The sequence below is a fragment of the Salminus brasiliensis genome, chromosome 9 (genome assembly GCF_030463535.1).
Source record: "Salminus brasiliensis chromosome 9, fSalBra1.hap2, whole genome shotgun sequence".
In the NCBI taxonomy this organism is placed as follows: domain Eukaryota; kingdom Metazoa; phylum Chordata; class Actinopteri; order Characiformes; family Bryconidae; genus Salminus; species Salminus brasiliensis.
Genome location: NC_132886.1, coordinates 13,242,870 through 13,255,911, shown reverse-complemented (window position 1 = coordinate 13,255,911; position 13,042 = coordinate 13,242,870). Strand labels below are relative to the sequence as shown.

The following is a 13,042-nucleotide window of genomic DNA, read 5'->3' as shown; positions in this document are numbered from 1 at the left end:
CGATACCCATAATCGGCAAGCTGCCACTGTTGGGCCTTTGAGCAAGGCCCTTCACCCTCTCTGCTCCCCGGGTGCTGCCCACCACTCTGTGTGTGTGTGCTCACTGCCTCTAGTTCACTTGTGTGTGTGTGAGTGTGTTCACTACCACAGATGGGTCAAATGCGGAGAACACATTTTACTGCACAGTGACAAATACAGATTTACTGAGACACAAATACACAGAAGTGCTAATAAAGCATATAATACAAATGCTTTTATTGATGTTGATGTGTGGTTGATGTAAGGCTCTCCTGACTTTCTCCTCAGTTGGTAATCTCACTTGTGAGGGCGCTCCAGCTTTTCTACCTGGGACAGGGAAAATGCAACATCCCAGTAGCTCAGCAAAAACTGCCAATTAACAGGAGTTGAATCTGATGTGCTTGATCAGGAAACACACAGGATTATGCAGTAACCTGGCCTTCCAGGCCTGGAGTTCTCCATCTCTGGCTTACACTACACAAGCCAAACTGTATAAACTAGTGTCAGCCACTTGAAACTTCACCCTTTCTTCCCAGTCGTGAACACAAAGTGCCTCTTATTATCTTATTGCTTTATTCAGAGAGAACACCGTCTAATCATTACACACGTACTCTACAAACTCTTACGGGTTTAGCAGGTGATGTTTAGCTAGAGCAAGCAAAAGACTCCTCTGTGTGTGTGTGTGTGTGTGTGTGTGTGTGTGTGTGTGTGGGAGGGGGGTGTTGGGGGGGGGGGGTGCTGTATTAGCTTTGTAGCATCATTAGCTGCAGCTGACCAGTACTTCTAGTCTATGAGGGCAGTAAATCATAAATTTAATCTTGACAAATAAAGAGATGTAATAATGATCTCTGTTTGCATTTCAGTTGTTTTTGCCCACTGCAATACAGGGCTCTGACTGGCTTCAGCCATGTGGTTCTAGCCTAACAGATGGAGAAGAATATAGAGAGTGTCTTGGGCTGTGTCTGAAACTGCAGGTAGTCAGCTACCTGACATGATGCCTTGCTGTCCACTCTGTCTCAGAAGGCCGCGTGATGATGATACTCTGTAACAGAATCACCCAGGAAACAAAACATCCTGACGTTGCCGAGGTATTGACAGCTTACTAGATATGAGTGTTTAGCTGTGTTCTCATTATCCATTAGCATTTGTGCCAAATAAAGCAGAAGGCGAGAATACTACACTTCTATTCAGACATGTCTGGGCGCCTTCCTGCCTGAATAGGCAGCATTTCATACGTTTCAGACACAGCCATAAAGTGATTGTCAGGAGATTAGTGTAAATACAGAAAAGGTCCTGGGAATGGTGCTGCTGTTGTTCAATATGCTGATGCCATTTCACAGATTTTACTTACTAAGAAAAGGAGGGAAACATAGAGAGATGATATCTAACATAGCCTTCACCTTTAAAAAAGGGGTGGTTCTTCACAGGTTCTTGAGTAAAAACAGTGGTTATAGAACCAGTTCAGTTTTTTTTTTATAATGGAGAATTTCTTGCATATGATTCACATGCATTTGAATAAATAGTAGGTTGTATACAGCATCCCCTATTATATATCTGTAATTTTGCTAAGAGTATAGTGGGTTAAGGAATTACTGCCTAAGGAATGGGCCTTTCTCTTTTTTATTCTACAACTGTAGCTTTGTTTCATCTCTGAAATCAGAGCAAACAGTCCGACCCACGCTGTCCAGCGTTACAGTGGATCTATTGTTCCTGAAAAATGGTTCATTCTTTCTCCAGAAATGTTTAAAATATGCATAAGCACATTCCAGTACAGTTAAAGCTATTCAAAAGAAAAGCACAAAGGGAAGCAAAGTTATGGCTCCATCTGTTTTCTGTTTTTACCGTTTTTTTGAGTACAGCAGCCTAATATCCAAACTTAAAGCGATAGTTTGACAAATCCAGTGTACACAGCAGACTCCATACCCCACATCTAGTTGAAGTTTGGATGTTGGATTTGTGAAGCTAATGTAGCTAACAAGAAATAGAAGCCTATAACCACCCACACCCTCAGTAGTTACACTATATGGACAAAAGTATTGGGACACCTGCTTATGCATTGTTTCTTCTGAAATCAAGAGTATTCAAAAAAAAAGACTTTATCCTGCTTTTGTTGTAACTGTCTCTACTGACCAGGGAAGCCTTTATACAAAATTTTAGAGCATTGCTGTGAGGATTTGAGTCCAAATCATCCCAAAAGTATTGGATGGAGCACTACCACTACCACTACCACCCTAGGTCTAAGTGAATAGCTGTGTGTGGTACCCTGTGATTCTGGGTAGGGTACCCAGGACCAGGACCCACCCTGACCAGGAGGAAGTGGGTAAGAATATAGACGGATGGATGAATGAATAGAGGGGTTGTGGGAGTGATATAAGCACCTATTGAAGTAATAGTCTTCAGTGGAAATGCAGGAGAAACTACAGGACAATCAGGTGTATAATGGTGGGGACCATGCATGAAAAAAGCAGCCTGCCTTGAGCCATAAACTCTGTCCCAGTCTCATTTCCTAACAGTGTTATCAGGGAGAAAACTGATGATTGACTCCAGGCTACCCACACAGATTTCTATTTTGAGGAGTTGTTTTTATTGCAGAACCAATTTTACATGCCGTGGGATGCATTTATCAAAATCTTCAGAGTGATGACACAGAAGCTTCAGGATAATGGTTACATGGACAGAGAACACCTGATAAATATGGTGCAGTGTGTGTGTGTGTGTGTATGTGTGTGTGTGCTTGCACATGTATTTATTTTTTATTTATTTATATACATACAACTTGCACATGCTTTTGAGTGTGTGTGTGTGACAGTCATACAGGGCTGCAGTCTGTGTTGTCCTCAGCCCATTGGTTGGGAGTGTGCAGATAGTGTTCAGGGGATTTTGGTCCAGTTGGGATTCGATATGAGGAGAGGGCTCGTCCGGTCACCAACAGCATCAGAGTGACAGTCAAAGTGGCTGCCCAGCTGCTGGCCGGGAGACCCACCTGCGTGAGGACATTCAGATCAATATAATACCATAAAGAAGGGGCACGAATGTGTCTGAATTTATATATAAGCTCATTGGATAAAATATCACCTAACATGTTTAAGGTAACTTCAGGCTCCTGCAGTTTCACAAAGATGATCGAGCTATAAATACCTACAGGGTGTGTGATAGGATTCTTAGACTGAGAATAGGTGTGAATAGCAGTGAATGTCTCATTGGATGTGTGAAAAATGGGTCATAAAGCAGATGGTAATGATTGGTAAAAAAAAAAGGAGTGCCTGCATTTGATTGTGCCCAAGGCCACAGTGTAAAGGAAGTAGCTGAATCTGCAGGTGTATTGAAAGGTATGGTCAGACAGGTCTACCAGCAGTGGCAGAAATGCCAGGATACAGAAAATTGTTCTCAGAATTCTGGCCGAAAAAGGAAACTGATGGACAAGGGTCGCCAGTGTGTTTTATGGCTTATGAATGAATGAAAATCTCTTCACTTCCAGAACTGCCTACCATTAACACCTAGAGCAAAGTGACACGTGAGAGGCCTTTGCTGACTTCTGCTCAAGAATGATGAGAATGTCTGGTAGACTGGGATTTTGCCATTGCTAGTAGACCTGTAATGTTTCCTAATTTATGAATCCCATTGCAAACCCCTTAAGTTTTTATAGCCTGAAGTTTCTATCACCTTGAACATGCAGTGTGACAATTGTTTTGTCTGGGGAACAAATATTTATTGTTTATTACATGCAGGCTATTCTGTTTACTCTGGCAGTCAAAAAGAAGTGCTTATTCTTTTGTAATGCACAAATGCCGGAAGTGAGGAGGCAGGATGCAAGAGGTTGCAAGACTGAGTTTAATTGAATCTAAGTGAATTGAGGCAATCATGTGCAGTGATACTCACAGGGCAGCAGGGACAAAGATGAAAAAACAGAAACCACTATACGAAACATGGTCTAGTGGTGAGATGCTTGATACTAACAGATAAATACTTCGTTCAGTTTTTTAAACACAGCTGATTCAAAGTTCCGGTTCAAATGTCTCATGATCATAGACAAGCTAGGCTCCAGAATGTGTCATTGCACCAATTGAAACCTGAAGCTTTAACCTCTGATTGACAGGAATAGGTGGATCAATACCGAAATATTGATACTTCTGACCCTGAAGGATCTTTTGAAGAATCGATCTTCACATGAAAATATAAGTGTTTTCTTTAAGCAGAAAACTTCCTTAGGTTCCTGAATGGCGCAGCTGTCAAACCGTTGGCCCTACCTTGCAGTCCTGCCACAGCGTTTTCTCTTCCGATATTACAAATGTAGCAACATCCTACCCTACTTTATCCCTTATGAACCTATTAGTATCATTCCTAATGCCAGGCATGGGCTAGAGGGGTACAAAGCCCCCCAGCATTGAGCTGTGGAGCAGTCGAACTATGTTCTCTGGGATGATGGTGCATTTGGGATGAATTTGTTGTAGAGACAGTTACTTCAACAAAAGCAGGATAAAGTCTTTTTTAATATCCTGGATTAAACAATGAACTAGCAGGTGTTCCAATACATTTGTCCATATAGTGTAGTCTGAGTTGGACACATTATCCTACATTTTGAGATCCGTTATGATGTTTCTTGGGTTGGAGTTCTCACTTTACCTCTAAGAACAGGATGTTTTTATTACTGTGCCATTACAACATATTGATATTGATACTTATTCCAAAAGCAGGCTAAGCTGAAGCACTACTTTTGTTTTCCCTTTAGCAGCATAAGAAAATATTTGCAAATATGCTCATTTTTGTGAAATCACAAATGGGCTTTTTTTGCAGTTTAGTTTCTATATATGACCTGTATAGACTGGGGAGTGAGGGGTACATTATACACTCCTTTACTGCATCTTTTCCATGACAATGGCCCTTTAAAACGTGTACCACTTGATTCATGGCCCAGCATTTTCATCTGTCCAGTTGTAATATACAGTAAAATAACAAAAGTGAGTGTGTGTTTTGCACTTGAATTGCATCTGTGCAATTGTACAGTACGCATACTCACGCTTGCCAGCACATTGCTGAAGGCGATGTCTGCATATGAAGAGAGAAAAGCTATAGGAAAAAGAAAAAGTGTAGTTTACGATTACTGAATCAAGCAGCAATCAGAGTACCAGGGTTAAGGTGGGCTCTACAGATGATTTCCAGGTGTGCCGTTTGTAGATCAGGGTCAGCAGGGCCGGCCACAAACTCATTGGTTTCCATTGCAAAGTTGTGTAATTGATGTCCTCCTTCAAGAATATTGGGGTGCTCTGTTGAGGCTGGTAGGTTGAAGCAGCTCAACAGCCCTCACACAAGGCTAGAGATTGGTCAATTATGGTAAATTATGGTTGTATTGAACAAGTTAAATTGTGGACTTTAATCAAACAACAAGGCAGACAACATTGTGGCTCACCACAAACAATAGAGAAGACATGAATCCTCCAGTTGAAGGTGAACAGTAGTCCTCCCACGGCCATACAGCCCAGAGCTCCATTAAAGCCGGATAGTCCTGAATACAGGGCATCCTGTCGGACTGCAACAGAAAGACCTACAGAGGAGGAGAGAAAGACAGACAGGCTTCACATTACATTTCAGTTATCTAGAATATCACAACAACAGTTCGAACACTCCTCTATCAATGCAGTGATTAGTGGTTCGGTTTATGTACCTCAGTGCACTGATGCTTTTTCACATCCTTTCTTAACATGTATGTTTGTTTCCTGGGCTGCAGTACCCCATCAATGTCTGGTGGAGGTGCTGCATCCTTAAGCATGATCTCTCTACTCAATTGCTCATGTTCAGCTTCCTCCTCCTCCTCTCCCCATCTTTTCCTTCTCATCACTCCACCCACCATCTCATTTTCTCTCTCCTCCATCCCTCTCCCCTCCCTCCCTGAAGACTGTTAAATGTGTGAATGGGCCTCAGTAGCCACAGTGAGGCATGAGGTTAACCACACCCTGCTTTTTCTCAGACAGATGTTAAACCGTCTTCTATCCTCACTAGTAGTCACAAAGAGTGGGAGTGTGTACTCTCTCTAAAGCAGAAGTGCACTATGATATAGAAATATTGTATTGGCAGATACACTATATGCCCAAATGTTTGTAGATTCTCCCTCTAATGGATGCACTCAGCTGTTTGAGGGGAAAATGATCTGTGTAGCAGTGGGACTTAGTTCACTGGAATGATGGTGCCCCATCCAATAATTCTGGGATGAGCTGGAAAGTGCTAATCATCTAACATTCTGACCTCACTAACACTCTTGTGGCTAAATGCAATCAAATCCTCACAGCAATGCTCCAAAATCTAGTACAACTAGATTCTACTGTATAGCTTTCCATGTACAGTAGAGACAGATACCAACGACACTGAGCTCCACCATGCAGTTCCGTGTGTAAATGTATGGGGTCTCTCAGCTTGTGACCTGAGTTTATCAGTGTTTAAAATGAGCTTAATTGAAAAAAGTAAAGTAGATTTCACCTTGAGAGAATGAAGGAGCCCTACAGAAGCCCTGCACAGTGGTGCATTACCAAGTTGGCCTGGAAAGGTTAATGTTGTATCCAACCCTGCCCTTGATCAGTATCGGCAACTGGCCGATCAAGCTGTAAGACAGCCTCAAAAACACTGATGGGGCCATGCCTATTTGGAAGATATAATTCCAGGAGTAAATCATTTTAATAGTCTGCCACAGAGTATAATGTGCCGTATTCTACTGTTGAAGGAATCCAGCCATTAAGCTCTGTTCTCCAGTCAGCTCACAGAAACGCTCTGCAGCGAATTTCTTCGTCCCTCCTATTTACACAAATTCATTTTTTTCTGCACATAGTCAAGAAATAAAAAAACATGAAACAACTGGCTACACTTAGGACTTTCCAAAAGCTCTTGTTGTTGAAATTGGCCATTGTTTTTGACAGACATTCCCAATTAGCTCTGATCTCATGTTCTTTCATTTCTCACATTCTCTCATTTTTGGATGCATGAATGAGCCCCTGCTGTATTATTACATCCAACACAAAACATAAACAAAATAAACAAAAATGTACAAAAGTTTCTAAAACGCTCTGCCCAATTCACACTGTTCTAGAATGTTCACCCCAATTCACACTGTTCTAGAATGTTCACCCCAATTCACACTGTTCTAGAATGTTCACCCCATTTCACACTGTTCCAGAATGTTCACCCCATTTCACACTGTTCCAGAATCTCAGTCCACACTGCTCAAAATTGTTCACTCCAATATATACTGTTCTAGAATGTTCACCACAATATATACTGTTCTAGAATGTTCACCCCAATTTACACTGTTCTAGAATGTCCATCCCAGTTCACGCTGTTCTAGAATGTTCACCCCAATTTACACTGTTCAAGAATGTTCACCCCAATTTATACTGTTTTAGAATGTTCACCCCAATTCACACTGTTCTAGAATGCTCACCACAATTCACACTGTTGAATAATTGTCACCCCAAAATTATACTGTTCTACAATGCTCACAACATTTCACACTGTTCCAGAATGTTCACCCCATTTCACACTGTTCCAGAATGTCCATCCCAGTTCACACTGTTCCAGAATGTCCATCTCAGTCCACACTGCTCAAAATTGTTCATCCCAATTCACGCTGTTCTAGATTGTTCACCCCAATATATACTGTTCTAGAATGTTCACCCCAATTCACACTGTTCTAGAATGTCCATCCCAGTCCACACTGCTTAAGAATGTTCACCCTAATTCACTCCGTACTAGAATGTTCGACCCAATATACACTGTTCTAGAATGTTCACCCCAATTTACACTGTTCTAGAATGTCCATCCCAGTTCACGCTGTTCTAGAATGTTCACCCCAATTTACACTGCTCAAGAATATTCACCCCAATATATACTGTTCTAGAATGTTCACCCCAATTCACACTGTTCTAGAATGCTCACCACAATTTACACTGTTCTAGAATGTCCATCCCAGTCCACACTGCTTAAGAATGTTCACCCTAATTCACTCCGTTCTAGAATGTTCACCCCAATATATACTGTTCTAGAATGTTCACCCCAATTTACACTGTTCTAGAATGTTCACCCCAATTCACACTGTTCTAGAATGCTCACCACAATTTACACTGTTGAATAATTGTCACCCCAAAATTATACTGTTCTACAATGCTCACAACATTTCACACTGTTCCAGAATTGTCACCCAAATTCATACTGTTCTAGAATGTTCACCCCATTTCACACTGTTCCAAAATTGTCACCCCAATTCACACTGTTCCAGAATGTTCACCCCAAATCACACTGATTCATAGTGCAGAGCAGAGCATTATCTCAAATCCACAACAGCTACAGAGACATTTTCCTTACACAGACAGGAAATTAAGCCTGCAGCTTCAGAGTGCAATCCTCCAGCTCTAACGGGGGGATGTGGCTCATAATGGATGAGTGCTGCAAACCAGGCTGTGTGGGGGCGTTCGTCCTAAAGCGTGCATGCAGAAATACTCGAGCGATAAGGGAGCCCAGGCAGTGCATTACAGTGATATTATCACAGTTACGGGATATAAGACATGACCCAAAGCCCATGTAAAATGCCCCCCAAGATATTGGTTCTCTAAATGATTTTGTAATTATGACAGAATGCTGCACAGTATAGCCACCAATGTCCAATATGTATTTTTTATGTTGAATTATAATAATAACTGCAACAAACAATTCTTTTCCCCCAAGCAATAAAGGTAATAAACAATATCAACTGTGGTTACCTAGCAACATAACAGTCAAAGACAATTCCTTGAAAAGCACAATGGTTTTCAATAAACTTACAATATTAATAAAGAATTCAACTGATGGGTGCGGTCACATGTTTTATCTGATCTGAGCATTTTCCAACTGCCAGAATCACGAGGGTTATTTAATTTAACATGTTAAGCAGAGTTTGGGCTAAAATGTTTTTATATTGTTTACAATATTTCTGTAAATATATGAATGGCAGATAAAACAAATGTTGATATTACTCTTACTTGATCTTTGACTATAAAGTTTATATTGCTACTGTCCAATGAAATTCATGTATCGTCATCATTTTTATTTTTTCTCCATGTTTGAACCTTGCTAGAAATGCTTCCATGTAAAGTCACCATTTTGGAGATACCTGTTTTTCATTGCACAGCGATGATATACATAGTGATGTTGTTGGACTTGTATACAAGCTGATCCACAACATACACGTCCACTACTGAGGAAACTGTCCTATTTAATCATCCCTCAGAGAAACTCAGTAAAGTGCTCACAGTCCAAGATGCAAATGAGTAACACGAAAACACCAAATTTTAAAAATCTTCTTTATTTCTTTTGCCTCAAAACTATGCATACTGGACATCTGATGGAGGAATATTATTGTGTTTTCATGTTGTGAAACAAAAACAAACAAACAAACGGGTGGAATGCTGACTGTTACCCAAAAAAATCGCAAGACACTAAGCCAGCCAGGATTATTATGGGAAAAAACAATGTAGCACTGAGCGTTTCACAGCCTTATTCAGGAGCTGAAACTTTATGGCAGCTTTTGAAAAGTTCTGATTACTGCGACAGATCAAGTCAGCCATCTTGTTTACTGGTAGGCCAATATCTCAGCAGTGATTGACAGAGTGAGTTTGTGTTGTAGAGGTAAAGATTTACTGGCTGACAGCTCTATTAAGGCAGTTAAATGTAGCAGTGTGCTTCAGTGCAGCCCTGTGTCTGTACGTGTGCTCTGTAATCAGCAGTGTATTGTTTCTGCAGGGGAAGCTTCTGTGTCTTTTCACACATGGAGAATATGCACAGATGAGACAGTGACTGTGGCTCTAATGGATTGGTTGATTATGTGATTTACTTATTCTTGTCCTCACCCACTGCTTTCACAGTTGGCCTTCAACTCTTTGGATCACAGGTGTAGATATTACTCCTTCTCTCTCTCTCTCTCTCTCTCTCTCTCTCTCTCATCCCCTCCCCTCTCTCACACACAGTTCCTGTTAGTACATATTTATAATGAGTCATTATGTACCGCATCACTTCCCATGCAAATGGTATGAGTCATTCGTCTCTTATTCGATTAGCACTAATGCTAATCCCTCTTTCGTTGTTCCTCTTCTATTCTTTCAGTAGTGCCATTATTGCCACAGCTACTAGCAATAAGCATGAATCATGGAGAATAGGACTAGAATAGAACATACCTTCTACAGAAAATACTTTATATGCATTAGTCTTCAGTTGGGGGCTCTTTTTACCAGCTGGACTTTTGATTAATACAATTAGCAATCATTTTATTTGAATAAAGTCAAGACAATGTTTACATGCTTTAAAGTAAAGACTTAATTATGGCCAAGACAGAGCTTATATACAATTAAAATATTTGCCAAGTGGGATAGTGCAGAAATCCAAGTCATTTAAAATGTGTTCATTTACTTTTTCTTTATTTAATGTTTTTTCTGTACTAAAAAAATGCTCTGAAAAACAGTGCAAATTAGTTTTAGGAGGCAATACTCTTAACCTTACTTTCTAAATTATTGGTTAGAAATGAACCTAAATAAACCTTAATTAACAGTTAGACAAATACTAATGGTGAAACTTAAAACCTGTCATTACCATCAACACATGTCATCATAACAAGCACAGTGTTGGTAATGAGGTGTTGTGATAATTGCAATTGAAGGAAGAAAACCCCTAGGTCCTGGTGTTGCTAACACTAGTATAACATGCACATTAAATGTACTTTAAACCTAATAGGAACATTTCATTTTTATTTTTTAAAAACATTGCTGTAACTATACTAACACTAATGGCGCTGAATAAACCTTCGCCATGATCAGCAGGAATAATTGATTAAATGACTCACTTTTCCAGATATCAAAATATCACTCTTCTCTCACAGCTGACATATGCTCCCCTATCAGCATATGTTTCCATGGTTATGACATAAGCAAGTGTTATTTACAGAAATCATAGGTCATTGCGGTCATAATGGTAATATTGTTCAAAAGGTTCTGTTCAAAAAGATATGAGCGTGAATAATACTGTCTTTGTCTTTATTGTCTAAGTTATTGTTAAAAGACATTGTGATTATAGAACTAGAACAGATTAGTTGGAAAGTCTGGGTTGAGGACAAGGCCAAAGTAGCAAAATACAGATTATTATTATTATTATTATTATTTATAATTTAATTGAATAATAATGTATAATATAATTTCATGTTGAAATATGATATTTAATTCCTAAACTATATATTCTGTAATAAAGCATTTTAAATTTAGAATTTAAAACCTGCAGTCAAAAAAGTTGATGACATAATGGACAGCCTCACTGATCTCTCTCTCTCTCTTTCTCTCTCTCTCTCTCTCTCTCTCTCTCTCTCTCTCTCTCTCTCTCTCTCTCTCTCTCTGAGGTGTCACAGTGTGAAAAATATTTGCTTGTTGATAAATGCTGTAAAATGCTATAGATATGTCTTACATAAATCACCCTGCATATGTCATCTGTAGTCAATAACCTACATTCTGCATCTGTGTCCTAGTACAGATTAATCTGATTCCTAGCTTCAACGTCACCATGGTGATGGTGCATGAGCATGTTCGTCTGTTCGCCCCTGAAACTGATTCCAGCACTGGAGTGTTTTTAGATTTGCTCTGAACCTTGTGCCTCCTCAGCTCTCCAGGGAATCAGTTACTGTCAAACACGACTGTAGCACATTCAGCTTCGTCACATTAGAGGATGAAGAATCTCTAATACTGAATTTTGACATACTGTACGATTAGGATGATATCATGTTATCTCATGCCATTTCCTAAATAGAGATTATTTTCACAATGCCAGATTTTCCAGCTTCCAAAGTGTCAATATTCAATAGCATTTTTTATATTGTGGAAAGAAGGGATCTTTAAGAAATGCTAGCCTTATTGTAGGCTTGTAAAATGTTATTTTCTAAACATATCATGAGACTAGCGCCTTAAAATTATGATTCTGTCATGTGATCTATTCCCTAAGAAAAAAATGTTCGCAAGACAAAGAGAAATATGGAGTTTGAAACAGTTCTGTTGACCACGGGGTGCGGTAGAAAATCTACGCATTTCTGTCATACCTAAAACCAGCTTCCAGAGTTCCTAATATGGGCATGATCCCGACTGCAGAATGACCACACTTTAGTGGTCTACTGCGCTGTAGGCTTCCACTGAAGGTCATATTGTGCTCAGAGAGGATGATGGGATGTGATGGAGTTTGACCCCGCTACCCTCCTCGTCCACTCCATTCCCTTCCATGTCACTCCAGATTTTTATAGCGAGTGACACCTGAGCCATGGAGCACTCATGGGACTAAAGAGTGGGGGTAAACAGCTAAGAATAAGCCCCTCCCTCCTTACACATCAATGCAGCTGTACAGCCTCCATTCCAGCACATTTTAAGTCAGTCCTCAAGAACACAGCATATCTCTTATACCAACATATCTCTGTCTCATACCAACACCTCTCTGTGTTCAGAGACTGAAGACACTGCCTGTGTTAACAATCACACCAAATACGTTGCTCTTAACTGAACATACAGATTCATTCATTCAAGTCCATATCAGGGAAAGCTACATTTTTCTAACTTTATTTTTTTAAAGTAACGACCATTCCAATAACTTTCCAGTTTATACAGTCCATATAGAAACCAAGCTGTAAAATGGCCTATTTTTAATTTTCAGTTTTTGTAATAAAAAATCTTTTGGCTGTATCTACCTACAAACCCCAGCAAATAGATGTGGCTGCAAGCCACGCAGTGCTATTGGTCGGGGATGTAAATTTGAGTGTCACCAAAGCTGATTTTGTTCCTTCAGGACGTTGTGAATGTGAAATTTGTGAATCTCATTGAAATACGTGGGATTTTGCACACAAACATTTGTGCACAAAACCCAGTGTGACCATGGCTTAAGAGCATCAGCTCAACCTCCATTAACCCCTTAAAAAAGCCTATGGCCCACCAGCAGAATTAAACTGTTATAACCTCTATTAACTAAGAATAGCAGCACCAATTTGTCC

General features: G+C 40.0%; 1 protein-coding gene across 1 annotated transcript in view; it reads right to left on the bottom strand.

Moving 5' to 3' along the window:
• Window positions 1-2,637: 2,637 nt before the first annotated feature.
• Window positions 2,638-13,042, bottom strand: part of LOC140562931 (urea transporter 1) — a 21,564-nt gene continuing 11,159 nt past the window's right edge. The window contains exons 6-8 of the mRNA XM_072688796.1: window positions 5,426-5,560; window positions 5,036-5,085; window positions 2,638-3,001 (exon numbers count right to left, since the gene is read on the bottom strand). Of these exons, the coding sequence (XP_072544897.1) occupies window positions 2,828-3,001; window positions 5,036-5,085; window positions 5,426-5,560 (359 nt within the window). The 3' untranslated portion in view covers window positions 2,638-2,827. The remainder of the gene's footprint in view (window positions 3,002-5,035; window positions 5,086-5,425; window positions 5,561-13,042) is intronic.